This window comes from Halichondria panicea, chromosome 2 (genome assembly GCF_963675165.1).
Source record: "Halichondria panicea chromosome 2, odHalPani1.1, whole genome shotgun sequence".
Lineage (NCBI taxonomy): Eukaryota > Metazoa > Porifera > Demospongiae > Suberitida > Halichondriidae > Halichondria > Halichondria panicea.
The window spans coordinates 313,177-338,934 of record NC_087378.1 but is presented as its reverse complement, the minus strand read 5'-3'; the positions used below and the strand labels follow the sequence as shown (position 1 = coordinate 338,934).

At 44.4% G+C, this 25,758-nt stretch overlaps 6 protein-coding genes and 1 long non-coding RNA gene across 11 annotated transcripts; 2 read left to right on the top strand and 5 right to left on the bottom strand.

The window, feature by feature from the left end:
• Positions 1-4,479, top strand: LOC135332286 (protein NEDD1-like). Its single transcript, XM_064527670.1, has 15 exons — positions 1-199; positions 385-479; positions 539-661; positions 849-995; positions 1,058-1,187; positions 1,395-1,494; positions 1,569-1,657; positions 1,716-1,819; positions 1,915-1,963; positions 2,021-2,260; positions 2,362-2,796; positions 2,876-2,931; positions 2,989-3,101; positions 3,337-3,403; positions 4,225-4,479. Exons 1-15 carry the CDS (start codon positions 67-69, stop codon positions 4,330-4,332), a joined length of 1,989 nt encoding a protein of 662 aa, XP_064383740.1. The 5' UTR covers positions 1-66; the 3' UTR covers positions 4,333-4,479.
• A 122-nt stretch (positions 4,480-4,601) lies between these two features.
• Positions 4,602-7,547, bottom strand: LOC135332284 (uncharacterized). Of its 4 annotated transcripts, none has more exons than XM_064527667.1 (11): positions 7,445-7,547; positions 7,300-7,356; positions 7,131-7,220; positions 7,018-7,071; positions 6,825-6,935; positions 6,639-6,779; positions 6,031-6,590; positions 5,797-5,964; positions 5,530-5,734; positions 4,892-5,470; positions 4,602-4,843 (listed from the first exon to the last, which is right to left on the bottom strand). In XM_064527667.1, the coding sequence occupies exons 1-11, from the start codon at positions 7,452-7,454 to the stop codon at positions 4,725-4,727; spliced, it is 2,094 nt and encodes a 697-aa protein (XP_064383737.1). In that variant the 5' UTR covers positions 7,455-7,547; the 3' UTR covers positions 4,602-4,724. The 4 variants fall into 4 exon arrangements, with proteins under 4 accessions (XP_064383737.1, XP_064383735.1, XP_064383736.1 ...); XM_064527665.1 differs by having other exon boundaries at positions 6,825-6,959; positions 7,445-7,545; XM_064527666.1 differs by having other exon boundaries at positions 6,639-6,767; positions 6,825-6,959; positions 7,445-7,545.
• A 1,032-nt stretch (positions 7,548-8,579) lies between these two features.
• LOC135332294 (uncharacterized) lies at positions 8,580-11,052 on the bottom strand. Its single transcript, XM_064527679.1, has 8 exons — positions 10,911-11,052; positions 10,599-10,850; positions 9,980-10,542; positions 9,745-9,921; positions 9,455-9,650; positions 9,353-9,406; positions 8,977-9,300; positions 8,580-8,928 (listed from the first exon to the last, which is right to left on the bottom strand). The coding sequence occupies exons 1-8, from the start codon at positions 10,942-10,944 to the stop codon at positions 8,762-8,764; spliced, it is 1,767 nt and encodes a 588-aa protein (XP_064383749.1). The 5' UTR covers positions 10,945-11,052; the 3' UTR covers positions 8,580-8,761.
• An 88-nt stretch (positions 11,053-11,140) lies between these two features.
• On the bottom strand, positions 11,141-14,002 carry LOC135332292 (DNA polymerase lambda-like). 2 transcript variants are annotated; one of them, XM_064527677.1, is made up of 11 exons: positions 13,399-14,002; positions 13,204-13,344; positions 12,994-13,101; positions 12,865-12,945; positions 12,705-12,812; positions 12,466-12,642; positions 12,223-12,351; positions 11,792-12,049; positions 11,615-11,728; positions 11,515-11,562; positions 11,141-11,370 (listed from the first exon to the last, which is right to left on the bottom strand). In XM_064527677.1, the coding sequence occupies exons 1-11, from the start codon at positions 13,930-13,932 to the stop codon at positions 11,260-11,262; spliced, it is 1,809 nt and encodes a 602-aa protein (XP_064383747.1). In that variant the 5' UTR covers positions 13,933-14,002; the 3' UTR covers positions 11,141-11,259. The 2 variants fall into 2 exon arrangements, 1 of the variants encoding a protein (XP_064383747.1); XR_010393180.1 differs by having other exon boundaries at positions 11,277-11,370; positions 11,615-11,715.
• Positions 14,003-14,968: 966 nt separating this feature from the next.
• LOC135332317 (uncharacterized) lies at positions 14,969-15,613 on the bottom strand. Its single transcript, XR_010393181.1, has 2 exons — positions 15,371-15,613; positions 14,969-15,286 (listed from the first exon to the last, which is right to left on the bottom strand). It is a non-coding gene; the product is annotated as an uncharacterized LOC135332317 (long non-coding RNA).
• Positions 15,614-15,696: 83 nt separating this feature from the next.
• On the top strand, positions 15,697-19,253 carry LOC135332291 (probable serine/threonine-protein kinase DDB_G0278535). Its single transcript, XM_064527676.1, has 13 exons — positions 15,697-15,898; positions 15,960-16,061; positions 16,111-16,554; positions 16,617-16,702; positions 16,759-16,851; positions 16,941-17,048; positions 17,211-17,357; positions 17,417-17,518; positions 17,795-17,899; positions 17,952-18,053; positions 18,111-18,212; positions 18,575-18,781; positions 18,916-19,253. Exons 1-13 carry the CDS (start codon positions 15,868-15,870, stop codon positions 19,129-19,131), a joined length of 1,845 nt encoding a protein of 614 aa, XP_064383746.1. The 5' UTR covers positions 15,697-15,867; the 3' UTR covers positions 19,132-19,253.
• LOC135332278 (uncharacterized) lies at positions 19,209-25,623 on the bottom strand. Its single transcript, XM_064527658.1, has 16 exons — positions 24,791-25,623; positions 22,692-24,028; positions 22,574-22,604; positions 22,186-22,341; positions 21,682-21,783; positions 21,331-21,621; positions 21,212-21,282; positions 21,040-21,153; positions 20,766-20,873; positions 20,578-20,715; positions 20,430-20,531; positions 20,248-20,352; positions 20,086-20,187; positions 19,931-20,032; positions 19,667-19,873; positions 19,209-19,615 (listed from the first exon to the last, which is right to left on the bottom strand). Exons 2-16 carry the CDS (start codon positions 23,967-23,969, stop codon positions 19,370-19,372), a joined length of 3,153 nt encoding a protein of 1,050 aa, XP_064383728.1. The 5' UTR covers positions 23,970-24,028; positions 24,791-25,623; the 3' UTR covers positions 19,209-19,369.
• Positions 25,624-25,758: the final 135 nt, after the last annotated feature.

Genomic DNA, 25,758 nt, shown 5'->3' with positions numbered 1-25,758 from the left:
CATGTGCAAGGTGACCCGTACCCAATATGTGGTGTAGTGAGAAACCCAAAAGACAAAGCCTGTGCAATGACAGAGTTAGTGACTGGTGCTCGGAACAGTGTGGTATTCTGGGAGGAGAAGACGCTGACTCGGAAGAGAGCTGCTGAGCCCTTCCCAGACTCTGACTATCATATTTCCTCCCTCTCATGGAGCTCCAACAGTATCCCCCCCATCACCATACTCTAGTAGCTAGTACTCCAGCACCCTCCCCTACATACTGTAATAGCTAGTACTCCAGCACCCTCCCCTACATACTCTAGTAGCTAGTGCTCCAGTACCCTCCCCTACATACTGTAGTAGCTACCCTAGTGACTGTGTGTGGTTGTTCCTCTTAACTAAGGCCAGACTCTAAGCTGGCAGTGGTGCCCAAGTGTGGGGACAGAGTGGCTGTGTGTGACTTTAGAGATGACATCATTACCTGGAGCTACCTTGTACACAAGGTGGGTGGTAACCAGCGCATACATCACACACACTCACACACACACACACACACTGACAGGAGGATGGTGCGTTCACTTGTGGCTGTCTCCTAGGCAACAGCCGCTACCTCGCCAGTGGATGTGGCAACTCCTCTGTCTTTGTATGGGACCTCAAACACAAGAATATCATCAAAACATTTCCAGTAATCTACTTTGTAATCTCTTCATTACTTCACCCACTCCCTCACACCCACTCCCTCACACCCACTCCCTCACACACACTCCCTCACACACACTCCCTCACACCCACTCCTCCCTCACACACACCCCCTCACACACACTCCCTCACACACACTCCCTCACACCCACTCCTCCCTCACACACACACAGGGTCATAGTGGAGCTGTCAACAGTGTGGTGGCTACAAGCAATGATCAACTGGTGGTGTCCGGGGGACAGGATGGACACATATTCCTCCACTCCCTCTCCGGTGTTGGTAAGAGTGTCCAGCTGACCCCAGACCAACCCTCTCCTCAGGTGAGTGGGTCCATCAGACTCACCAACAGCCAGTGTGCTAAGATGGTGCCCACTCCTTACAGGCAGTGTCTAGATTGAGTGTGTCCCTGATGGAGCAGTCTCACCTCGGCTGTGTGTGTGAGGGAGGGGAGGTCTCTCTGTGGAGCATAGAGTCACAGAGGAAGCTCACAACATTCACAACGAAACACTCAGGTAGTGTATGGGGGCGGGGAACAGCCACACACACACACACACACACACACACACACCTGTCTTAACAAATAATTTTGGTACATTTTATTTTGTAGTCCTCACAAAGAGTGTGTTTTAGATCCCAATTTCATCTAATCAAAAGTTGTTATTGTAGAGACTTTCTAAAGTGAGCTATTTTGCTTTGCATTGACCTCTGTCCCCGTGTAGATGTTGCTACGGACCTGAGCTTCACTCCCAGCAACAAGATCCTCATGGTCAGTGTTGGACTGGACTCGTGCATTCGTTGCTACGACCTGCAGACCAGAAAGTGAGTCACATCTCCACACACTACACTGTGTATACCCACCCACCACACACACACACACACACACACACACACAGGATGGTGGCGACGATAGCTGCTCCTACCCCTCTGTCCTCTGTCAGTATTCTGAGGGATGGCTCCACCTTACTAGCAGGAGGAACTGATGGTATGTGTGTGTGTGTGTGTTCAGCCTATGTACAGTGTGTGTATGTGTCCCCCTGTAGGCAAGCTCTACCTGTATGAGCTGCGCTCTCTCAAGACTCCCAAGTCAGTCACTGAGGCTCACCAGACGGCAGTCACCCGCATAGCACCACAGACTCCACTCAAGGTGCCCACAATGTGTGTGTGTGTGTGTGTGAACCATTACCTTGTCTGAAGAGTGTGTGTGTGTTGGTAGATTTTTGTTTATTGTTTGTTCTGTAGATGCTTGCTAAGAGGAGCTCCTCGAGAGATAGAGGATCACACTCTAAAGGTAAGCACCCCTTCACCAGGATAATCACTATTGTGTGTTCCTGCCCCTACACTGTAGATGCCAGCATGAGCAACAAGAGCCCACCCAGGGGTCAGAGGTCATCTCAAGAGCCACGACAAGATGTGTCCTTTCTCCCTGAGACAATGACACCGTTTGTCACCCAGCAGCGAGGAGTGGGAGGGGCTCCACTGGAGGTGGCCACACCCTATAGTCTCATGAAGGGGGGTGGTAAGAGAGGACCCCCCACAGCCTCTGCCATGGTTACACCAGCCAACAGTGATGGTGGGAATATGTCGAGTGAGTTACTAATATTGTGTATATAGATACAAGTCGTTGATACAATATATGGCAGTAGCTGTTGTGTACAGCATTATCTCAATCAATGTTATCGGCTCCAGGTATCTTCAGTCCACTTGACTCTAAGAGTATGACCACGCCCCTCTCATCAGCTGGCAAGATCACAGCATCAGTACCCCCCACACAGAGACCCCCCACCATCAGTCAGCCCCCCGCAACCAACAACACCCTGACCACCTCTACACCAGCTAGTGTCGTACAGGCCCCTTTCCCCAGGTTGCCAATAGCAACGCCTCTATTGCAATCAAACAAAAGTGCTCATTCAACGACTAGTGGTAATTCAGGGGCTGGAATATTCTCCCCCCTAAACAGTGGTCGTCATGGTGATTTATTAATCGGACAGTCCCCATTACTGATTGATACAAGCAGTCCCTTGTTGTCAGGTCACATGACCCCTCAGGAACCACCTCCTGAGCCACGTTTAAAACACTCTGTGTTAGTATCACAAGCATTGGAGCCAGTTACCAGGGCAACAGGTGAGTACATCCTTATCCCTACCCCATACCCACCAACTACACACACACACTACGCACACCCACACACACACACACACAGTGACTGATGTCAGTCGTGCTGACCTAGAGACACCATTACTGGTACCATCTGAGACTGTGAGTTCTGGTACTGTCATCAATATTGTATACTATAGTGATGACTGTACTGCACAGGTTACCATGGAGGAGAGAGGGGATTCCCCTCTTGCCCCACCCCCCTCTATGGCCAGTGGGGTACAGACCCAATACCTGGAGAGGGTTGTCAAGGACTCCACTGAGGAGCTGTGGTGAGAGGACATTACTGTACTCCCATGACCACTGCTTATGTGTGTGCATATTACATATGTAATAGTGCAGTTTTTAGCTCTTTCATATTAGCTCTATTGAATGGTGTGCTTAAATCAATGACTGCTTTCAGGCTAAAATTTTAGAAAAAACATGGGAATGGGTCTATTTTGATAGCTAACTTTGAGGATATAATATTGCATCAACCAACAAATCCTCTCCACACACACACTGCAGGTACTCTGTGCACAGGGACACTAGAGGACTGACCGTGGACATGATCAGACAGTTCCTCACTCTCCAGGTCAGCCTTAACCACCACCCCCCCCTCCTGTGTGTATGTGTGTGCCCACCCACCATACCCCCCCTCCTGTGTATGTGTGTGCCCACCCACCATACCCCCCCCTCCTGTGTATGTGTGTGCCCACCTACCATACCCCCCCTCCTGTGTGTGTGTGTGCCCACCTACCATACCCCCCCCTCCTGTGTATGTGTGTGCCCACCCACCATACCCCCCCCTCCTGTGTATGTGTGTGCCCACCCACCATACCCCCCCTCCTGTGTATGTGTGTGCCCACCCACCATACCCCCCCTCCTGTGTATGTGTGTGCCCACCCACCATACCCCCCCCTCCTGTGTATGTGTGTGCCCACCTACCATACCCCCCCTCCTGTGTGTGTGTGTGCCCACCTACCATACCCCCCCCTCCTGTATGTGTGTGCCCACCCACCATACCCCCCCCTCCTGTATGTGTGTGCCCACCTACCATACCCCCCCTCCTGTGTATGTGTGTGCCCACCTACCATACCCCCCCCTCCTGTATGTGTGTGCCCACCCACCATACCCCCCCTCCTGTGTGTGTGTGTGCCCACCTACCATACCCCCCCCTCCTGTATGTGTGTGCCCACCCACCATACCCCCCCTCCTGTGTATGTGTGTGCCCACCCACCATACCCCCCCCTCCTGTGTATGTGTGTGCCCACCTACCATACCCCCCCTCCTGTGTGTGTGTGTGCCCACCTACCATACCCCCCCCTCCTGTGTGTGTGTGCCCACCCACCATGCCCACCCACCATACCCCCTCCCCTGTTTGTATCTGACTGACTAACTATTCCTTCATTACAGGAGGGGCTGGCCCACCAGTTTGCAGTGCTCAATGACAAAGTGGACAGATTGAGTGATGAGAACAAAAGACTACATGAACTTGTACATCAATACATGCCCAAACATTAACTGAACCTTGTGCATGTCATTATCCACACAGAGAGCAGTAATTCCTTATCCATTGTATGCAGTTAATGATATGATGTCACCATAATTACTAATTTTATATTCTTGCATATATTCCCAGGGAATTATAATTATGCTTGAGGATACAAATTATGTAATGTTGGTGGTTATAGTTAGCCAATGAAAAGTGGGGATAATGTGCATTGGGATATAACAATACGTACAATATCTGGTTGTCAGTGTTAATCATATTCATGATCACATGATGCCCGTTATATTCATAATAAATTCTTACATCTGTTACAAATGTACAGACTTAATGGCACAACAAAGAACAAAAATTATGACATATGCGCAAATTAATTATAAACATTATGTGTTTGTTCCACCATTGTTCACGGCATAGTCAGGGTTCTCTTAGGAGTGTTCTCTACCATCAGCTCTCTTCTACCACCACTCCCATCAAGCACTTGTGTCTCCTTCAAAGCTTTAGGGAAGCGCTTACACACCGTAACTGCATGATATGACATTGTGAACACTCATCACATACTCACTGACATACCTTGAATGGTTTTAATAGTGTCCTTTTTCAGGCCTCCAATGCCGAGAGCAATGCATGCATTTTTAAACAGCCATGGTTTACATTTCAGCTCATCGCCTAAGATAGTTATGACATCTTGGGCCGACTTCCTAGAGTCAGGAACTCGAACAATACACAATCTCCAGAGACGATTGATTACTCTGCCCAATATGGGATTAATTTCCACTATAAGAGTTGTTCTGTGGTGTTCTAGTACTTCTGAAATATATTTCCCTTTGAGGTCACTGTAGCATTTATCCAGTGTGCTGAGGGCATTGATCGCCCATGATTCGTTATTGTCTTTCAGAACTTTAACAAAGTCATGATACTTGCTCGGCCTATGCTCAATAGAGTCTCTTATGGTATACACTAGCTTCTGAGCTTTCTCTACAGCGTGTGTCATCTCCCGCGTGCAGTCCAACACATCACTCGGTATCAAGTCCGCTGACCAAAGAGCATCACCAAAGGTAACCGCGACTATTTTTATTATCTGTATTAGCTTTGTTGAGCATAGTTTGAACACTATGTACTCAGGAGAAAGCTTTTCCGGCTCTTTGGGGCCTGAGGTAAAGTCAATCAAATATCATAACGTTTATTAGTAACAATCTGTGTACACTTACCAGGGGTATAAGATGGTAGCGGCACCGCTATTTCAATTTTCTTTCCTGAACAGTCTCGGAAGGTTACTACAACCATATCTGTATTTGTTTTGCTCCCAGAGCCACAGACCTCCAATTTGTAACTTGGAGGATAGAGGAATGAGTTGAACAAATATTTAAAGCCATTATCAGTGTGTTCTGAGGGATGAAGAGGCATATCTAGAGCCTGGAAAAAAGACGTTATGTGTCAATCCTATATACAATGGTGAAGTTAAAGAAAATACTCACAGTGTAAGAAACGTCCCACTGCCAGCCACTATTGCGTTGTGGTTTATTGACTTTATATTTGACAGTGCTAACCCTCAAACTGTGTGATGCAGTAAACTGTATTATTCTGTCCTTATCAACACGATGGTTCTTTAATCTGGGAACTGTTTCACACTGTGAATCAAGTGCCTGAGGGGTGAAGAATAGACACATGTAATACATACATACCTAAGCACACACGCTAGTGACTCTCACCATCAAGAAAGTTGGATCAAAGTACGTCAAGCAGAAATACATAAAAAATGGTGTGCCAAGAGGCATATTTGAAAAGAGAGGCAAAACCGGACAAATGCAGTACCTGAATTCCAAAGCCTCTTCAGATTTTGCTTTTGTATACAATTGCAAGTAACAGAAGTGCTGAATAGAAAAAGTGGCTATTTCGTGCCCATCTACAGGTGTAACTTTACAAGGCTGTTCAATAAACTTTGGGGGACCAGACTCGTCGTGTGGAGCTTTCATAACACCCATTTCACCAACTTTAGCAGGGTCCGACAGAAAGTGCGGCAGAGAAATTCTGACAGGTTCCTGGAGCTCAACTCCGTTTGTCATTTGTAGCAAAAAGACTGCGGAGATGGGGATTGCGCCCGCTGGATACACACTCTGTCCACTGCCAAGACACACTGCTACTCGAAAATATGCCTTAACACCAGGCGGAACAGCTCCTTGTGGAATTTTGATGGTAACATTCAGATCCTTGAGAGAACATGTTCCTCCTTCAGAAGACACCTCAAATAGAGTGGGCGGTTGCACATAATCTGTATGGATGTATCAACGCAACCAATCAGTTAGTTACAATAGAGTACCTTGAGTGGTTACTGTACAGTCCTCGTGACCTTGAATTATGCATTCAGTAGGTTTTTCATTTCCCTGAAGTAGCATAGTTGGTCCCTTACTAGCATCTTTATCAAAAGTACTGGTTGTTTCAGTTTGATCTGCAAATGATTCTAGCATAAATTATGCATGCAACAATCGTACTTGAAGCTCCTTACTATTACTTGCAGGCAGATCTTTCGATGGTAATGATGCAGCTAACTCATCAGTGCTGGTTGACAACAGATTGGCTGAATCTGTAGGATCATCACTGACTTCAAGGCTGGTGTCTGTACTTAATGCAGAGTCAGCAACTGTATTATCATCATCAATAAGTGCTATATATATATAATTATCATGCATGCGCTTTACCTGCAGCTGCAGGATCATCACTGACTTCAAGGTTGGTGTCCGCAGTGTTGGCAACTGTGTTATCATGCATCAATAAGTCTCCTATTTGCTAGTAATTAACTGTAAATGATTACCTGGCTCAACAAAGTCTATGTTTACTCCATCCTTGTTAAAGACAGAATAATTCATTGGAGGTAACAGCAGCTTGAGTTTTTCAGCATCACCTGCACAAGAGTGTCACGATTTAAATAGTGAACACACGTCATTAATCAGTAATGCATAATTATATTGTCTGAAAGTTACTTGATTCAATGTGTGTCCAATCCTCCCCATAATCTGGCAATTCTTCGCCTTTCCCTCCTGTGTATGGAAACAGAAAACAGTTGAAACAGCTAATATATTCAGATAACAAGTTAACCACAATTCAGGTTGATACTTATTTAGTTACCTTCAGCCATGGTGGCTTCCAAAAAAGTATTGTTTCTACACAGCTGTATACTCTCACAGATCAGCAGCTAGTTGGTTAGCTATATACGATGTCTGGCACATGAATATAGTTATTCTAAGAGGTCATGCAAAACGTGACGAGCATAAAATGAATAGGGTAAACACCTGCTAACAATATGTTCCCACAATGAATTCAAATGACACTTATTGTGAAGGCCAAAATAATACATTAATTCTTACAACAGCTATGCTATAGACAATGCAATGATGATTGAGCACAAATAAAACCAACAGCTTTGATTGTTCATTTACTAGCTACAGTAACATGTTTTGCACTACTCACTAGTTCTAGCTTATGGGTGGTCTCTCTCAGTGGCTACTCTGTATTCTGTGTTGAGGTAATCAAGTCGAACACATCTTTCTCACAGGTCACAGGGAAGGGGGTACCATCAAATATCTTAGCCCCATTCTGCACAGGGGGTAGAGAGAAGTGAATACTGTATGTAAACTCGACATAATAAGCTACTGTAAAGTAGTGGTAACTATAACTATAACTATAGGAGGCAATAAACAATGACATGACTGGTTAGGGTACGTACGGACCCACCATCTTATCAGCCTTATTCCTCATGGATCTGTTGAAGTGGCCCGAACCAGTGAAGTGGAGCAGAGCCAGGGGGAACTCGTTGTATGGTACCAGGATGATGTCTACTGAATGGTGGCAATGATTGCATGCTTTCAGACCCTTTTAATTAATTTTGAAGAAAAAGCATGCGTGGAAATGGGTCTGTTTTTGATAGCTAACTTTGCCAATCTGAAATTCTCTGCATGCACACACGCAACTCATGTGCACTGACTGACTGCTGCAGGTACATACTCGACAGAATGTAGTCATAGATAAAAGAGTTGCTCTATTATCTATGGTGACACACAGACAGTGACTAGTGGACATGATCAGACATGATGATGCAGATCCTCAACCTAGCTGGGCGTGGCCAACCCACCATAACCCCCCCTGTAGGTGGCCTATAATTCATTGCAATGCTGTCATTGATGTACACTACATGTACATGTATACAATTACAAATCATGATTCATGAAGATCTAGCTATTTTACAATTATTATTGTCTTGAAATTTGAATATAACACATTATAATTATTGGATGCATTGAAGAGTACGAGTGCAGACAAATCATTGAACTAGATCTAGCTGTGAGATATTGTCAGCACATTCTTTTAAATTTAAAGGCAATGAATTACAATTACACCTTATCTTTTCCACAGCTAAGTTATGCATGCATGTACGATAATTATGAATTATTGTCCTTGAGTGATACGACGATGAGTTTCTTCACTGTCACTGCTACCACTGGACCCGGGAATGTCAGATGTAGAAGGAGGGGCCTCAAATTCAAACACTGAATCTAAAGAGCTGGCTAGATCGTCGGTTTCAATCGTGGGACTCAAATTCTCTCTATCCGAATCTGTATTGATACACAAAATTAAGCAAATGCACGTTAATTACAAGTTACCAAGTATTTCTTTTATTTTCTGGCTGTTTTCTTGACTTTGAGAAGCAAGAATGTCCAAAAAGGTACGAAATTGCTCGTAATTGATATGTTTTCCTTTAATCCTATCAAATATGTTGTCCACAATTTTTCTTGCCCTGTCTCTGTTGGAACCTCTGCGATCATCCCTCACGTCATCTCGGATTGGTGTTTCGATAAGCCTTTTGGAGAACAGGCTGTCAGCAACACCCTGCGTATCTTGTGAAACCATTGAGATGATGTCCTCATAATTAGTCCTAAGAACTGATTCTTGTGTGGTACACGTAGCTGAGTCGTATACAGTTGAACCTGGATGAATTGGAGCTAATTACAATAATAGAGCATATGCAACTTGTCCCACCTAACGACAGATGCGATTTGTCATGGTCTCCTAGATTCAAGGCAGCATTATTCCCTAAGGCAATCAAAGCATCAATGTCAGTCATGACACACCCTATACTACCTGGTAGGTAAAAACCAATATCTGGAAGAGGTGTCTCGGTATTTCCAGAGAAATTCATAACGATTTCATCTTGACTTGTTCTGTTTCCGGAGCCCCGTACCTCTACCTTAAAGCTGGGGGGATAGAGAAATCTGTTAGCTTCATCCTTCAGATTAGCAGGGTCCATGCTCCATGGTTTGACTGATTCTGTTACAATCTGGGGAAGCATACATGTACAATCAACTTCATTGTACACTAGCATAATTATGTAACAATAAAAGCACATGACTTGTATAATATACTAAACTCACTCCTCTTTCTCCGTTGAGATTTCTCCACTCCCAACCTGATTTCTGTTTGGGTCTAGTACAGGTAGCACTGATGCTATTGGCTTCAGGCTTGAACAAAAACGGTTGAAGCTTGTCCTCTACAAGTTCATGGCCATGCTCCTTGAGCTTTGCTATATTCTTACACTGATCTTCAATTGCCTGTACGTACAGAAACACTAGCTCAAGGAGTCAGTATACATAATTAGAGTGTACTTACCTCACGACATTCTTTCATATGATAACTTATGCAGAAGTACAGCATAAACGACCCATCAAAGGGAACCTTCCTGGGTAGAACTGGAAAAATACAATAGCGAATTGTTTTTGTTGTATCGGGTGTTAGTTTAGTGTACAGCTGTATGTAGCAGAAGTGCTCCAAACGGAAAGTAGCTGTTCCATGTCCATCTTTATTCCCAAGAGTAATTTCTGTATCGATTTTCTCAAACCGGTCCTCCGTGGTCACAGCTTTCATGACTCCTATATCAGAGGGCTCAGAGAGTATGTGTGGCATGGTGACAGTGATCGGCTGCAGGAGCTTGAAGTTTTCTTTGGGATGTAGCTGGAGGATGGGGGAGATGGGAGTGGTGTCCTCTGGGTATTGGCTCGAACCGATACTGAGACAAACAGCCACTTCTAACGATGTAGCAGCATCGGTCGGAACAGCTCCTTTGGGAACCTCAAAATTGACACCAAAGGCTGTTTTTTGATCTTTAACTGTTGGATACATTGCCCCTGCTGATGTAATATCAATCACATCTGGTTTCTGTATGCAGTATACGCCTGCAAAAATGGTGTATACTTAGAATAATCATGCAAAAAAATGCGGAGAATCTCACCATTAAGAATGTGTGGTTCTAACTCTTTGTCGGAGTCACTTTCTGGCGAGTTGTTGGTAGCAGGACCAATTGTAAAAGTTGGAGCTTTCTTACGTTTTATTGTAGGCGGCTCAGATTTGCTAGATAGCCTTTCAAATTCATTGAGAGTACTTGACCCACGATCCAACGAGGCAGGTAGTGACTTGGATTTGTGATACAGCACCCACTCATGCCAACACTCCTGGTTGTATTCTCCACTCTCGTCAATGAAGCCTTGGAGAGTGAGATCATGCAGCACCAGGTACCAACACTTAGTATATAGGGGACACTTACCTGTTTGCTTGCTTTGACTTAGGTTAATACCCATGTTCGGCTAAGGGTTGCTAATGAGAATTGATGATTTTTGCCGTCTAAAATGCTGTACTGACATTAAAACCATTTGTCAATATTGCATTCATTGTCGAATATGGCTGTGATTAACGCTAGCAAGTAAAGAGAAAGTGATGACACAAGCATTATCAACTGCAGCTGTAATATCTCTAGACAATGCTACTGGACAATAGTTGTTTGAACAAACCGAAATAAAACATGAATATTTGAGCAACAAAGCATGTGATCAAAATTATAACTCCAGAGTGTTGTTTATGTTCAAGAATGATTTGCACTACTCACTAGTTCTAGCTTATGGGTGGTCTCTCTCAGTGGCTACTCTGTACTCTGTGTTGAGGTAGTCAAACACATCCTTCTCACAGGTCACAGGGAGGGGGGTACCATCAAATATCTTAGCCCCATTCTGCACAGGGGGTAGAAAGAAGTGAATACTGTGTGTATACTCGACATAATAAGCTACTGTAAAGTAGTGGTAACTATAATTATAAGGTTGAACATATATGTACACTGTACGTGCGTGCACAGACAATGTGGTGTAGAGCAATACCTTTCTGATGACTCCAGTACACAGGGCGTGCTCTGAGAGGGACATTCCCTATAGGAGGAGGCAATAAACAATGACATGACTGGTTAGGGTATGGACCCACCATCTTATCGGCCTTATTCCTCATGGATCTGTTGAAGTGGCCTGAACCAGTGAAGTGGAGCAGAGCCAGGGGGAACTCGTTGTATGGTACCAGGATGATGTCTATACGACGATACTATGTGAGGAGAGGGGAGGGGGTACTAGGGTATAGGGTCTGAGCATAATAAGGATCATCTACCTTCCTATTTGGCCCGAGTTGACACACCCCCAGGTACTTGCACTGTCCCCCGGGGTCATTATGTACAGAGAGGTCATCTGTGAAGAACCCCACCTCCCTCCCCTGTATTAGCAGCTGTTCAAACACTCCTCTGTGTGAGCGGCCATCAGGATGAGTGATGAGGAGGTCAATATCTCCACAGGTGGACTTGCCACGGCGATACGAACCACATGTGACCACCTCTATGCCCGGGACAATGGACACACACAACTCCTTTACCTGCACAGAGACAACACTTGTTACAACACTTAAGAGTCTACAAGCGCTCTGTAGGGAAATCAGTAGCTACAACTAAGTGATCTCAACCACGATACGGGATCTTAGTTAGGGCAGTATGTTCAATAGAGGTGTGTACAGTATTGACAGTGTGCCTACTAGTAGACCACCCTCACCCTCTCCTCGATCTCAGCCACCTCATCCCGAGTCATCCTCTCGTTAAAGTCATCAAAGTGCCTCAGGCCAATCGTCTGCTGTCTATTGAGCACTCCACTGTCTCGTAGCTCATCAAGAGTACGGTAGCCCTGACAATGCATGAGTGAGGAGGGGGGCTAAGTTAGTACCAGAATTTGGTTCTTTGTCATACAAAGAGCATAAGCAATAACCCTGGAGATGTACGTACTAGTTGGAGCTCTCACCTGAGCATAGAACTGGTGTGCAATGACTTTCCCTACACCGTGGATGTTCATGAAAGTGGTGAGGACCGCCTCCTTCTCCTTGTCCACGTGCTCTAATCGTCTGAGACCACCACTGAAGATAATCTCATCAATCTTGTTAGCTATCCGCTCACCAACAAACGGCAGGTCTCGAGCTTCCTGTATGAGAAACAGAATACAAATTGAAAAGGAATTCCTCTTCCCTCTACTAGTTGGTCTACCTCATAGGAGGTGATCTCTGTGGTCTGTCTCTTGATGGACTGGATTGCTTTGTTGGTCTGCAGTGCCCTCCACTTGTCCCCACTATTCTGGTACACACTCACCAGATCCTGTGTGCATGGGTAGGGAGTGTTTAGGTCATACAAGACACGGCGCACGTACCTCCAGTTTGTCAGTGATGTGTTTGTTAAGGTTGACTCTTTCCTTGATCTCTGAGGACGGCATCTCACAAATCCACCGTCCCTGCAATACACAAACGTCACCACCCACCATCTTCACACACCCACACACCTTCTTCTTGGCAGGGGAGGAGGTAGCCTCCTTCACAAGGCCTTCAGTGCGGCCTGGGATCAAGGCTAGGGAGGAGGTAGCCACCTCTTGCTTGGCAAACTCCACACGCTGTGAGGGATGATGATCAATGCTCTGGCATGCTGTGACATGCCCTGACCACAACTGCTACTATCAAACCACACATCTCAAGCATGTACTAGCATGCCTCACCTTGTCTCTCTCCTCCTTTGTCTCCTCCATCTCGTCCCCTGAGTAATCACTATCAGAGTCCGCATCTTCCCACCGTCCCTTGGCTCTGTGTGGTTCCAGCCGCACCTTCCAGCGACGGTCAGTCACTCTGAACATGCCAGCCTGTGAGGGGGACTAAGAGTGATGGACATGAGAGAGCAAGTAGTACCCCCTTACCTTGGGGGAGGTCATGCTAGAGGTAGAGGGTGGGTCATGTGATGTGTCTGGTGGTGTAGAGGGTGGGTCATGAGGTACGTCCAATGGAGTGGAGGTAGAATCTGGTTCTATTTTGACAATTTCTGATTGAGATTCTGAAGGTGTTGGCACTTTATTCTTAGTTACTGTAGTCGAGGGTGATGGCTTGATGGGAGAGGGGGTGTGGCTTATCTTGACGGGGGACTCCGGGGGTACGATGTACTGAACGTGACCAATATTTCGTCCTTCCACTAGACAAGCACTCAGCCAATCAGCTCTCAGTACTAGAACATTGTCAGGCACTTGCTTTAGTTTCATCAAGTGTGGCACACGAGACAAACGGACATTGTTACCCACTAGGACGTGAGTCACTGTACTATCAAGGCTATCTTTTGTCCTTCCTCCATTAGCGACTAGCTGTCTTGAGAGTATGTCAGCCCTGGCCTTCCCCACTCCTTGTTTCACAATCACCGCACACACATCACTCAGATAGTCACCTGTTGAGCAGTTACTCATCACTTGTTGTAAGGGGCTAGAAAGCTTCTTGACCACCAAGCAGCCCCACCCCTCTCATAGGTACACAAAGGCATTCCGCGGCTTCCCTTCGAGACAGTTAGTTTTTTTGAGGACCTTTCCCCACCTTATGCTGAATATACAACCATAGATAGAAGAGGGAGGGATTGGAAACGAACGACAATTTCAATGATATCCGTTGAAACACTCCTTGTCTTGTTACGTAATCACGTTCTGGCGGGATTGTAACAAAGATTTTCTCTGACTCAGTTCTTGCAGACGTTGTTAGAGTCTAACTTAGACTTCTGGGTTAGGCCAGATGTCCGTGGCTTAACTGTATTCATACCTGGTAAGTTAGAAACTTACTTCAGTAGAGTTGAAGCAGAATAATAGGCCAGTTTTGTAGGGTAAGGTGATAGTCAAAATTATGTCTCCCTCTAGCACATATGTAAAGCTGATTTGCAGTTTGTACCTGTGTCAAACTGTATACTTGGGTCCTAGTGCTTTGCGTAAGTATTACTTTTTGAATGATACAAGTGAAACTTTTGTACTATATCAATAAATAAAGTATTTCAGGAGTGTTTTTTGTCTCCTTTTTTCATCTCTAAAAAGGGCTAGTTGAATATATTCTGCTAATATACTGTTAGAGGAGTATTTGAAGTTTTGCATTGTCTTTGTTTGCACTTACAGAAATGCCGTGAAAATTTTGAATCGTCATTCACGAAAGAATGAATTTAGGATTACTGGTAAGCATGCTATACTGATTATTGCCCACACTATACTTTTATAACAATACCTGCAGTGAGGTCATTTGTGGAGATGGTTAGATATCTGTTCACAATACCTGGAGTCATCAGCAACAGGTTGTGCCAGGACCCCGTTAAATTGGCCAACAAAGACATAGGGGTAAATCCAACGAGAACCCGAATGTTAGTGAATTTGCTAAGAACACAGGCTCTTCGGGTGATCAACAGCACATGTGCAACAATTAGAGGCAACTGCTGAAAGACAATAGAAGGCGACCATTGCAGCTAGGTGATGAGAATAACCCCTTCCCAAAAGAAGGCACAACCATAACATGTTCAATCACATTGAATGTTCAATTCTTAACTGTGATAAATTATTGTTCAATTCTATAAATTTAACTGTGCATGATAATTAAATGATGCTGCAGAGTGTCACGACTTCAATTCTGAGTAGAATTTCAGCCCGAACCATCACACTATGTTCAGAACCCTCCAACGAAATTAACTATCAACGCAGAAGCTGTGTTGAGGGCAACTGCTTCCTCTGGTGATGAAGCTTTGAATCTATGTACTCTCTGTCAAAACAGTCATAAAAGCTTCCTTAAACCTACCTGCATTTACATGAAAAGGAAAGAAAGTAAATGGAAAGTAATTAATTATTATTTATTATTAACAAACAGTTCAACATCACTTACTCTGAAATGGAGCAGGAGCACTACTTTCCATTGTACAGTGCAAATGTAGACCTGAGCTAGAAAGCCATTCTTGAGAACTAGAATTTGAAAGCCATATACTCGAAATCAGCTGGCTGGAACACAATTTTTATTTTGAGGAAGTATAAGTAGTGATCACTTCCCTCTTTGATCTATGCTTCCGGCAGACAAGGAGTGTTCGGCACACGTGATTCGTTTCCAATCCCTCCCTTTTCTATCTATGATACAACATAGATGATACAGTACTGACGTCAGTACTGTATCATATGATACAACTGAAACGGTTTGTTCCACTGACGATCTTTCACTCTGCTGACTTCTTGCTGACTGCTGACCTTTCTCACTACAATACTACTGTACTGTACTACCGTACATTTTAGCTGAGCAGTCACTGCAGTGTAGCATCCTATGCAGGCTCCATTTGTTGCACTATTGACTGAAGATCTACAAGTTTGACAAGCCAGGCCAAGCAGTGAATCATGGGAGGCATTATCAGTCAACAAGAGCAAGGTAAGACTATTTAGCTGTCATGATATATAGTGTGCAGTGTATGATGGAACCTGTCTTGCAGAGCCCAGCCACCACCCACCAGAAGAGATTGAGGGCTGGCTTCTTATTGGACCTGGGATAGAGGAGAGCTGTGAGGTGTTTGTGTCAGAGGATATTCACACAGGTACCCACCCAACTCTTACTGTAGCTAGTGGTTGACTACGTACATGCAGGTCCTTCAAGAGAGCCATGCTCTGCAGACAGGCCAATACACAAGTGTCCCAGTGATCCAGAGTTGCCAAGATCCAGATTTCTCTTTGATCCCGGTCCCCTTCCTAGCATTATCGAGGAGTCATTATCATGTGACCCAGGTCCCTCCAGTCCTCAGCACACCCGAAGCTCCAGTGCAGACTCTGGGCCCCTCTTACAAGATACCTCCCCTCTGTCCAGCCTCGAGTCTCGGCCTAGGGACAAGTCCCGAACAGCCAGTGTGGAGTCTAGGACCGCTAGGACTGCCAGTGTTGAGTCTAGGACCACTAGGACTGCCAGTGTGGAGTCTAGAGAGATTATGTCACTGGCATTTCCTGAGGTAGCGGACAGCGTGGGGAGTGGCCGCTCACTGAACCTGCGCTGTGATCTGGACTCATTTAGACATCCCAGTAATTCCAACAGCGACTGTAAGCGTTGATTGTTGAGCTCATAACATAATGTGAACGTGTATGTGTACTATCAACTGCAGGTGGATCTGGGAGATTACCATCAGAAGGGTTTCAACTCGACTACATCTCAACCAGTACGTTGCAAGACAGTCCAGTTGAGAGCATTGTGAGTCAGTTCCTGTGTTGGTGTGTACATGATGTGTCATGTGCGTGTTACTACAGCTGATGGAGACACGGAGGACGTTCAGAGATGATGGTTTCCTGGCAGCTGTGAGATTCTTGCAGGGACACATCGACCAAGATCCAGACAGGGAGGTGGGTTGGTGTTTGTGTGATATTAGACCATTACTGCCTATAAATTACAATAGCTATTTACCCTGCCCCCCCCCTCTGTCTCTGTATAGGTCAGCAGGTCGCTGCTACATGAGGCGTGTGCACAGGGCACTGATGTGTTCACATTCAACATTGTTCTAATGAATGTCGACAAGAACATGGTCAATCACAGGAATGAGGTCAGCCAATCAATATTTAACATGTTTTCTTTTCACTCCAATGTATGTGCATTTGTAGTGTAATTATAGCTTTGTTGTGCACGCTCAGGAGATTATTTTAGTGGATGGTTTAAACTAGTGAGTTTGTTGTTGCTTTTAGTGATTCTTTGATTGTATCCACAGAGACTAGATGATCGCACACCGCTGGCCGTGGCTTGTACCTACCTCCCACTGACTATCAATGAGAGGACTCGCTGGCTTGAGGAACAACAGAAAACCAAGATCACTAAACTGCTCAGTCTCAGCTCAGACTGCACTCTGCCTGATAAGGTAACATGTGCTCACCGTGTGCTAGCTAGCCTCACCATTGTTGCTATGTGCATGTATAGGATGGCAACACTCCACTGCACCTGGCCACCTTGCACAACAATGCAGACTGTGTTAAACTCATTCTCAAGAATACCCCAACCTGCCGGGACATTGCCAACAACGTGAGTTGTGGTAGTGTGTGTGTGTGTGTGTGTGTGTGTGTTCCAGGCTTCCTGTTTATGAGTATTGTATTGAAGCCATTGACCAGGGTTTTCTATTAGGAACTGAATTAAGTTCCTTGTGTTCCTGTTTGCTTTGCTCTGTCAACCTCCAAGTTGATTCATGATGCCAGAGCACTCCTAACCCAGTAATTACAACCAGCTGTGTCCCCCCCAGCTAGACTTGTGAAAGTGTGAATGTACTTAAAACGTGTATTCATAGTCTTTAACTGTGTGCAGCTGGGCAACACCTCACTGCACATAGCCTGTAGAGAAGGACGCCTTAGTGTCATCTCTGTACTACTGGAGCATCAAGCCAATGCAAGACTGCTCAACAGAACAAAGGTATGCTAGTTATATTGATGACCCTGTACCAACCCTTCACCCCCTCTTATAGAAGCAGCGTTGTCCACTACACCAAGCCATAGTGAAGGGACACACTAAAGTAGTGGAGGTGCTGGTGAACTATGACCCTGGAGTGGTGGACTGTACTGATGGGGTAAGCCATTGTCATGTGATAGGCCCAACTATCTCATGTGCCTCCTTGCTTCCATAGAAACGAATGCAGCCGCTGCATCTTGCCCTGAAACATCGCTCTGCTGCCATGGCTGTTAGCTTGTTGAGTCAGCAACACTGTCCAGTCACCTGGCCTGACGCTGTGAGCTATTGTACCCACTAGTACCATATTCACTATAATATGACTCAGCAGTTTCTCCACCCACACAGAAGCTATTATTGTGTAGTGCTCTGAGTCAGCTGTTCCATTGTTGCATATAATAATAAGGGGTGTAAGGTCACTACACTGCGAGTGTAAGCATTGTATGAACAGCTTTCATGTCCTCTAAATGGTTAATGATTAACAATACCTATAGTACATGTACACTACCCCCCTCCCCTGTAGGATGGACGTACCCCCTCCACTATGCATGTACACTACCCCCCTCCCCTCCCTCCCCCTGTAGGATGGGCGTACCCCCCTCCACTATGCATGTACACTACCCCCCTTCCCTCCCCCTGTAGGATGGACGTACCCCCCTCCACTATGCGTGTGAGTGGGGGGAGAGTGAACTGGTGGGCTGGTTGCTCAAGACTGACTCATCTCACTCCTACATAAACACTCAAGACAACCACGGAGACTCCGCCCTACACTTAGCTTATCGGCATGGTAACTGTGATATAGTCACCCTACTCAAGTCAAAGAATGCATCCAAGAAAATCACAAACAAAGTAAGTACATGTACAACTAGTGTAACTGTGTAACTGTTGTTGGCTTCCCCTCCCCCTAAGTTGTATTATATATCATGTGTTTTGCAAGTTTATGTGGCTGATGCTATTTACCGCCCCTTCTGTATTATGTACAGGCTGGTGAGACTGCCAAGGAGGCTGGGGTAAATGCTGGTCATCCCCCACATCCCAAGAAGGGCATCAGAGGATTGTTCAATAGTAGAAGAAGAGATCATTTTCCAAGGATGTCCTCGACAGACTCTCTGCTAACGAGTACTAGCTCCGCCCACTCTCTGCTGACGAGTACTAGCTCCGCCCATACCATCCCCCCAGCTGGTGGAGAGCCTCTATAATGGACTATCACAGTACTGTTCATTTCACTCAATTTTGTTCACTTTTTGTGTCTCTAGCACTTTTTATGTCAGCCATGTAATTTACAATAATTATTCCAGATAATAACATTACATGTATTATGTCCACATCAAAACATCTAGGTAAAAATATATAGATGCATTGGTTGCATATATAGCATGAGTACTCGAGTACAAAGACATAAAAACATCAGACGAGAAATAATAATAAATAAACAGTTCACACAGTTTCATCGAGGTCGCTTTCTTCGGTAGTTTGTAGGTAGTTGTTGGCAGAGATGGTGGACTGGAATGACAGGGCACTGGCAGTAGACCTGAGGGACACACACGACTGAGAGGAGCTTAGGGTAGGCTGCTTTGATATCTTCTTCTGAATCTTCCTTGTAACTTTTTTAATTATTCGTCCTCTATAAGGAAGAGAGTGATGACCAGCATTGGCTGCTACCTCCTTAGGTGTCTCATCAAACTAGAGTGGTTCATGGTAATGATACATATAGAGTACTGTATAAAAGCTTACATCATTGACTGCTTTTTTGGAGGCATTCTTAGAGCACAGAAGTTTCCAGACCTTGGTATCACCATGATGACCGGCTATATGCAATGCAGTATCTCCCTTGTTGTCCTTGTGGTTGACGAAATTTCTCGAGCTGTTTGCTTTCAAGAGAAGCTCAACAAGTTCGTAGCTACCCCAGGCACAGGCAAAGTGGAGAGGGGTCCTCCCCTCCTGGAGTGAGGGAGACATTTAATCTAGCCTGTGGCATGTCAAAAAATTAGAACTCACATTATCAATTACAAAAACTGGACACAGAGATTTCTTGACCAGCCGCTCAACAATGTTCACCTTGCGACACTTAGCAGCCAGTAGCAGAGGGCTCATGTTTTTCTACAAAATAAAGCTATTAATCATTATGGTATCATGACAATATCCGAACAAACCTTGTCAACACACACTGCTGAACTGGGTTCATACTCCAGGATCATGTTTGCCATCTTCAAATGGCCATTGGACGCAGCTTGATGCAAAGGAGTACGTGATTTCTGTAATTATATGCCAACATTACCCAATATACACACTCACACACCGATCCCTTCACCAACCTTCGTCTTGTTGGATAGACAAGCATCCACCTTGTGCGCACACAGAGCTCGGGCCACTTCCAAGAAGTTTTTCTTACTTGCTATATGTAATGCTGTGTTACCAAGCTGTACATAAGAACACAGGGTGATATATATTATGTTATCATTATTTTCATGTGCGCAGCTAATACATTATCTCTCACATGGTTTGCTATGTTCCTGGAGTCTGGATCAAGCGTCAAAATCAATGACACTGCTTTGGCATTACCGCGTAGTGCAGCCAAGTGTAGGGGGGTGTTGCCATCCTGTAGACACGTCATTATTAGCAGTGTGTGTATAACATGAGCTCACAATGTCTTGCAGTGTAGCTTTAGCTTCATGCTTCAATAAGCTGTCGATTTTTGACAACTGTTGCTTAGTCTTAATGTCGTCTCGAGTATCAGGCAGACACGCACAAGCAACATGGAGTGGGGTCCTCTGGTTGACTCTCTGAGGTTAGACAACACATCAAATAACTTATACAGCTGTTATTATTTTACCTCATCTGAAAAGTTGATCAATGCTGCCTCTGTAGACAGGAGCACAATGTTGAAGGTATTCAAGTCAGTGGTGCCATGACTGGCCTTGTGAAGCAGCAACTCCCTCTCCTGCACAACATATTACCGTATATAGTGGGAAATTTTTTACTATTATTTTGTTCCAGAGCCCTCAACATAAATTAATTTTTGTGGGTTCTTCTAATGCCAGGAAACCACACCCACCAATAGCTTTGCATGTGAAATACCGGTGCGTGAGAGTTTATCCGTAACCAACCTTTGGATGAACCAGCTCGTTAATGTATGCTATAGCTGCTGTGGGACCACCACCTCCATCAGCTGACACTTGCGTTATCTTTTCTTTAAGTTGATCAAACTCTAAGTTTTTATTCTACAAGGTCAACAATTATATTATATTACCATACATACACAAGTCATACAATGATTACCTGTTGACTCAGTGGAGTCTCTGGATCAGAGGAAGGAAGGAAGGCATCAGGATAAAGATCTCTCGCTTCAGCTGCAACAGCTTAAAATTAATACAAACTAAAAAACGCTTAATATTTACCTGCAATCTCTGTCACAGTCTCAACTCCAGCTTCTTCGAATGCCGTCAGGACAGCCTGGAACTGGTGAGGGAGGTCGCAGGTGAAGATTACATTGGCTAATCGAGTTGCTTTGACACTATCTTCACGGTATAGGTTAGCCGAATAGTTGAGTTCCTCCATGCCAATCAGGTTATTCTGAAACAGGTACACCGCTACATGGTGAGGGTTTAGCCTACGGATGTCACTTGTCAATCGAACATAATTGTCTTTGGTTCGTCTGTATATGAATTCGACCATACTTTCTCCAGTTTCTAAAATAATGGTGAAAAGATTGTGAACCTATTTTGTCACAAATGCATGAGCACTCTTACCATTTGGGAGAACAGGCTTTGGTTTTGGCTGCTCAGAGTCAATATAACCTTCTGGTTCGGGGATGGTAGGTTGCATGGCACAACCCACCCTCAACGACAAATCTATTGCAAAACAGACACACAGTCAGCTTTATTGTATATATCGTAAGCGCAAAATTTGGAATAGCCTCTAAAAGCATTTCGTTGCACAATGTTTGTGGGATGACTGCTTACTGGAAGCCACGCCTTTAAGTTTTAGCTGATAATTCTAATTACAGAACAATTTTCGTGGACTTTATTTTTATGTAGGATTGCTAACCTACGAAAACAGCAAAAATTAAACCCCTTGAAAAAATTTAGCGCTACGTATACGGTATATCCCTTGTGCAGCTACGCTTCGATAAATATCATACACTTTATCTGAAACTGCAGAATCATCACTGATTTCAAGGTTGGTGTCCGCAGTGTTGGCAACTGTGTTATCATGCATCAATAAGTGTCCTATTTGCTAGTAATTGACATCACCTGGCTTAATCATGTCTATGTTTATTCCATCCTGGCCATAGGCAGACTCAGAATAATCGCTGCGTAACAGCACCTTGAGTTGTTCAGCATCGCCTGCAATAGCCTCGATCCTAGACCGCACTTTCTCGAAGAGGAGGCCAGTGAAGGAGGCTAAACCTGAAATGATTATTGAGATGTCATGATTACGGCTAGACTCCATTTCATACCATCAACCCTTTTTGGATTTTGATACAAACAGCACCCCATAATAAAATTATGTCAGCATCACTACACAATTATACATAATTTACTGGTTGCGGTATAAAGATCCAATCTTGCACCCTTATATGTAACCAACAGACTATACTATAACCCGTGACCGCCCACGCGCCTCGGAATAATGACTGACCTTTTTTGTCAGCTTTTGGAGATTCAACTTCCTGTGAACGAAGAGTTATATGGATGAAACAGACAGCTACAAACCAGCTACGTATACTAGTATGTATGCATATAGCTAAGCGACATACTTTATCAGAAACTGTGATAGCATCTGAGTGTGGTTGACGGCTGTCAATTACTGGCACAATTTTGATGCAGAGATTTGTAAGTGCAGATCTCTGTTTCACAGAAATGGAGTTAATAATTTCAAGAACAAACTCGGGCACAAGGAAGACCATTTTTACACACCCTTTTTCGATAGAACAAAGCTTCAACAGTCTCACATTAATCCCAAGAATAGAAGCAATTTTTCTACGTATAATCTGAACGTCTCCCAGTGTAACAGGGTTTCCTGGAGTGTATTTAAAAGCAAACTGTTTGCAATCATTCCTTTCGGAGGCATTATGAATAAAGACAGGAGGAACTTCAAACACACTGCGTTTACAGTATTCATTCAAGGCAGCTACATACTCGGCAACTAATTTCTTATCGGCAGGTGTCCCGAACTCTTTTGAAACTTCTTCTACAATATCATAATTGAAGAACGATTTGTGAGGACGTACACGTATAAATATTGCTGTCACCGTTTCAGCTTTTTCGACTTTTTTCTGCTGCTGTGTTTGAGGTGGCTCTACGAGATTCCAAACAAAGTTGTCAAGTTTTTCAATGTTCACTTCACGAGATTCAAGAGAGTTGATTAGTGAATTTTCCAGGCGAGCGTAAGACTTTAGAATCTTTCGATAATCTTGAAGAAGGTGCCATTCTAGATCTTTCTTATCTTCAGGATCAATTTTAGAGCAATCTAAAAATGGGAAGAAAGCTTTGCACTCTAGCTTCTCTGTCTCTTCAGCATGTGGGCAATCATTTTCAAAAGAAGATTCGGGAGAGCACTTTTTACAATAAGGACAAATGAATCCTTGTGAGGTAACATCTGCACCTATGTTGAGAGAAGATAACTCGTCAGGGAGGGAATGAAAGGAATTATCAGAATCACTCAAGCACTGTTCCTCAATTTGTTGTGCTTCAAGGCTAAGCTCCTCATAGACTTTCTGAAGTTGCTCCAAATAACAACATGCCCATGTACCTTCATTTCTGATGATCTCAACAAAGCCATTGTAAGCAAGGGGATCGGTTTTTACACGATCGGTTATGGTATTCAGAAGCTGTTGTGCTTTGTCGACTCCGGATACACTCGTAGAACCAACAATATCTCTGACATACTCGGAGATGTAGCCTTCTCCGAACATTGCTGTTCCAATGGTGTTTGGTGATGATTTAATGCAATTTAAATTTGAAGAAGCACACTTGACCATCGTTTGGTATTCAATAGATTGGTAGCTGCTTCCAGGAGCTGGCTTAGAAGCCATGTTTTGGTAGAAGGCAGGATAGCTGACTCTTACAAAAATGCGAGAGCAGTTCCGAATCCCTATAAGAAAAAGACGTAGAGTAGAAGAGGGTAACATGTACATACAAATTCATCAACAGCAGTTTTTTCTAATTATAACTGGACAATATTATTATTAATTAATTTTGGTGGATTTGGCAAATAATGCATTTGAACTGACTTGTCGTCTCAGGCGTGGCTACTGCTGCAATGGTGTTGTGTCTACTAATTGCGATCTTGTAAATCCGCCAAATTAAAAACCGACCAATTTTCCACGTATACGGTAGGTGTCTATAGTAGGAGCCATTGAAACATTCGTTTTAGTTATAATTTGTTCGCCTCAAATAAAGATTTTATTTTCAAGGATGGCAAGGATGGAGGTTCATACCCCTACAGTATATAGAGTACAATACGGGAAGTAAATTCAAATTTTCGAGTAGTCTTGCTTTAGTGCAGTGCCTCATAAATTAATGCCTCATAAATTAAGGCACTTAATTATGAGCAAGTATCTACGTATGTCCGTTATAGCTCGAGGCACAAAATTTTCGAGGTTTTCGAGGAGGATTGACCACACAGAATAAAATCCTCTTTTGTTCGAATTTAGTGCCTCGAAAATAACCCGCTACGGTATGCCTAGCCTCGTTCCAGGCCGCACTGAAGATGGGATCGGAGGCTATCAGTGGCGGATCCAGAGGAGGGTCCATGGGGTCCCTTGACCCCCCCTTTTGAAGTTAACTTTAGAAGGCTTAATGACACCAGCTAGCTATTTATCAGTTTTTGTAGCTATTGTATCAATGATTGTACCTGTTGTTTTGATGTATCAACTGCCAAAGGAGTGTTCAGGTTAGCCTAGGCTAGTAGTTGACTGTTCGTGGCAGCATAGATAGAAGCAGCTATATAGCTAGCGAGTTAGGGATCGGGGAAGTCCCAGGGTTTGTGTTTGCACATGACCAAGAGTTCCTCTTGACATAACATTGTGGTAGAGATAGAAACAAGGTGTTGTACACATCAACAATACAATAGTAACAATGCAGCTATTGAGACACAGTAAATCCAAAAACAGAACAATTAATGGCATGTCATTCCCAGATAAACAGCATTGTAGCTACTGTAATTAATTGACTCCTCATGACTTTGAGTGGTTTTATCATCATTGCATTCTGGTTCCTCCAGCTCTTCCTCCTTGGTCAGGATGTAACTGTTCATGCCAAGGTACACTGCAGGCATGTGGCTACTCCCACCAACGCTCACAGAGTGTCCTTGCTCTTGGCTGCTTTTTGAATGGCTATTTTCTTCCAATACAACATCTTCCTGTAGTTGCTGTTCTGTTGTGTTCTGTTCTATTGACTGTGGTTCCCTCGAGCCAATGGTGAAGCTATGCATTCCAAGATATGAGCATTGAAAGGTGTTTGTCTGACTGCCCTGGTCAGTGCCCTCAGAGCTGCTAGTGTTGGGAGTGGCCGCCACTGCGTCTGCTGCAAGCCTACGATTGATACTCCACCATTCATCACCTTCATCTCGTACTGACAGCTCAATATCATCATCGTTGTGTGTGTGTGTGGGTTGTGGGAGGGTGGTGGGCGGGTGTTTGAGGGAAGGTTCAGAGAGTGCATTATCTGGTAGTATGAAACTGAAAGGTGTGAATTGAATGTGTTCTTCAGGAGTGGGTGAAGGGATTGGACAGTTGACTGGATCACTGTTGGCTCGTTGGACAGGGGGAGGCCGTGAACTGTTGAGCAGACGTGGTGGCAGAGAAGCCGAAGTATCCTCCT

What these genes read in the sequence shown, in the direction of transcription:
- LOC135332286 (XM_064527670.1), top strand. Translation starts at nt 67, where the DNA reads ATGACAGAGTTAGTGACTGGTGCTCGGAACAGTGTGGTATTCTGGGAG. An exon ending in ACTAGCAGGAGGAACTGATG is followed by an intron (nt 1,658 to 1,715) that starts GTATGTGTGTGT and finishes GTCCCCCTGTAG; the next exon opens with GCAAGCTCTACCTGTATGAG. An exon ending in CACCACAGACTCCACTCAAG is followed by an intron (nt 1,820 to 1,914) that starts GTGCCCACAATG and finishes TTTGTTCTGTAG; the next exon opens with ATGCTTGCTAAGAGGAGCTC.
- LOC135332284 (XM_064527665.1), bottom strand. An exon ending in TGATGATCCTGCAGCTGCAG is followed by an intron (nt 6,960 to 7,017) that starts GTAAAGCGCATG and finishes ATGATAATACAG; the next exon opens with TTGCTGACTCTGCATTAAGT. An exon ending in AGTGGGACGTTTCTTACACT is followed by an intron (nt 5,735 to 5,796) that starts GTGAGTATTTTC and finishes TCTTTTTTCCAG; the next exon opens with GCTCTAGATATGCCTCTTCA.
- LOC135332294 (XM_064527679.1), bottom strand. Translation starts at nt 10,944, where the DNA reads ATGGGTATTAACCTAAGTCAAAGCAAGCAAACAG. An exon ending in AAGTCAAAGCAAGCAAACAG is followed by an intron (nt 10,851 to 10,910) that starts GTAAGTGTCCCC and finishes TCACTCTCCAAG; the next exon opens with GCTTCATTGACGAGAGTGGA. An exon ending in GAAAATAAAAGAAATACTTG is followed by an intron (nt 8,929 to 8,976) that starts GTAACTTGTAAT and finishes GTATCAATACAG; the next exon opens with ATTCGGATAGAGAGAATTTG.
- LOC135332292 (XM_064527677.1), bottom strand. Translation starts at nt 13,932, where the DNA reads ATGAGTAACTGCTCAACAGGTGACTATCTGAGTGATGTGTGTGCGGTG. An exon ending in CAGAGATCACCTCCTATGAG is followed by an intron (nt 12,643 to 12,704) that starts GTAGACCAACTA and finishes TTTCTCATACAG; the next exon opens with GAAGCTCGAGACCTGCCGTT. An exon ending in TGGCTGAGATCGAGGAGAGG is followed by an intron (nt 12,050 to 12,222) that starts GTGAGGGTGGTC and finishes GTCTCTGTGCAG; the next exon opens with GTAAAGGAGTTGTGTGTGTC.
- LOC135332291 (XM_064527676.1), top strand. Translation starts at nt 15,868, where the DNA reads ATGGGAGGCATTATCAGTCAACAAGAGCAAG. An exon ending in TGGTCAATCACAGGAATGAG is followed by an intron (nt 17,049 to 17,210) that starts GTCAGCCAATCA and finishes TTGTATCCACAG; the next exon opens with AGACTAGATGATCGCACACC. An exon ending in TGGTGGACTGTACTGATGGG is followed by an intron (nt 18,054 to 18,110) that starts GTAAGCCATTGT and finishes TTGCTTCCATAG; the next exon opens with AAACGAATGCAGCCGCTGCA.
- LOC135332278 (XM_064527658.1), bottom strand. Translation starts at nt 23,969, where the DNA reads ATGGCTTCTAAGCCAGCTCCTGGAAGCAGCTACCAATCTATTGAATAC. An exon ending in GACTGTGACAGAGATTGCAG is followed by an intron (nt 21,283 to 21,330) that starts GTAAATATTAAG and finishes AAGCTGTTGCAG; the next exon opens with CTGAAGCGAGAGATCTTTAT. An exon ending in CAGTTTTTGTAATTGATAAT is followed by an intron (nt 19,874 to 19,930) that starts GTGAGTTCTAAT and finishes CCCTCACTCCAG; the next exon opens with GAGGGGAGGACCCCTCTCCA.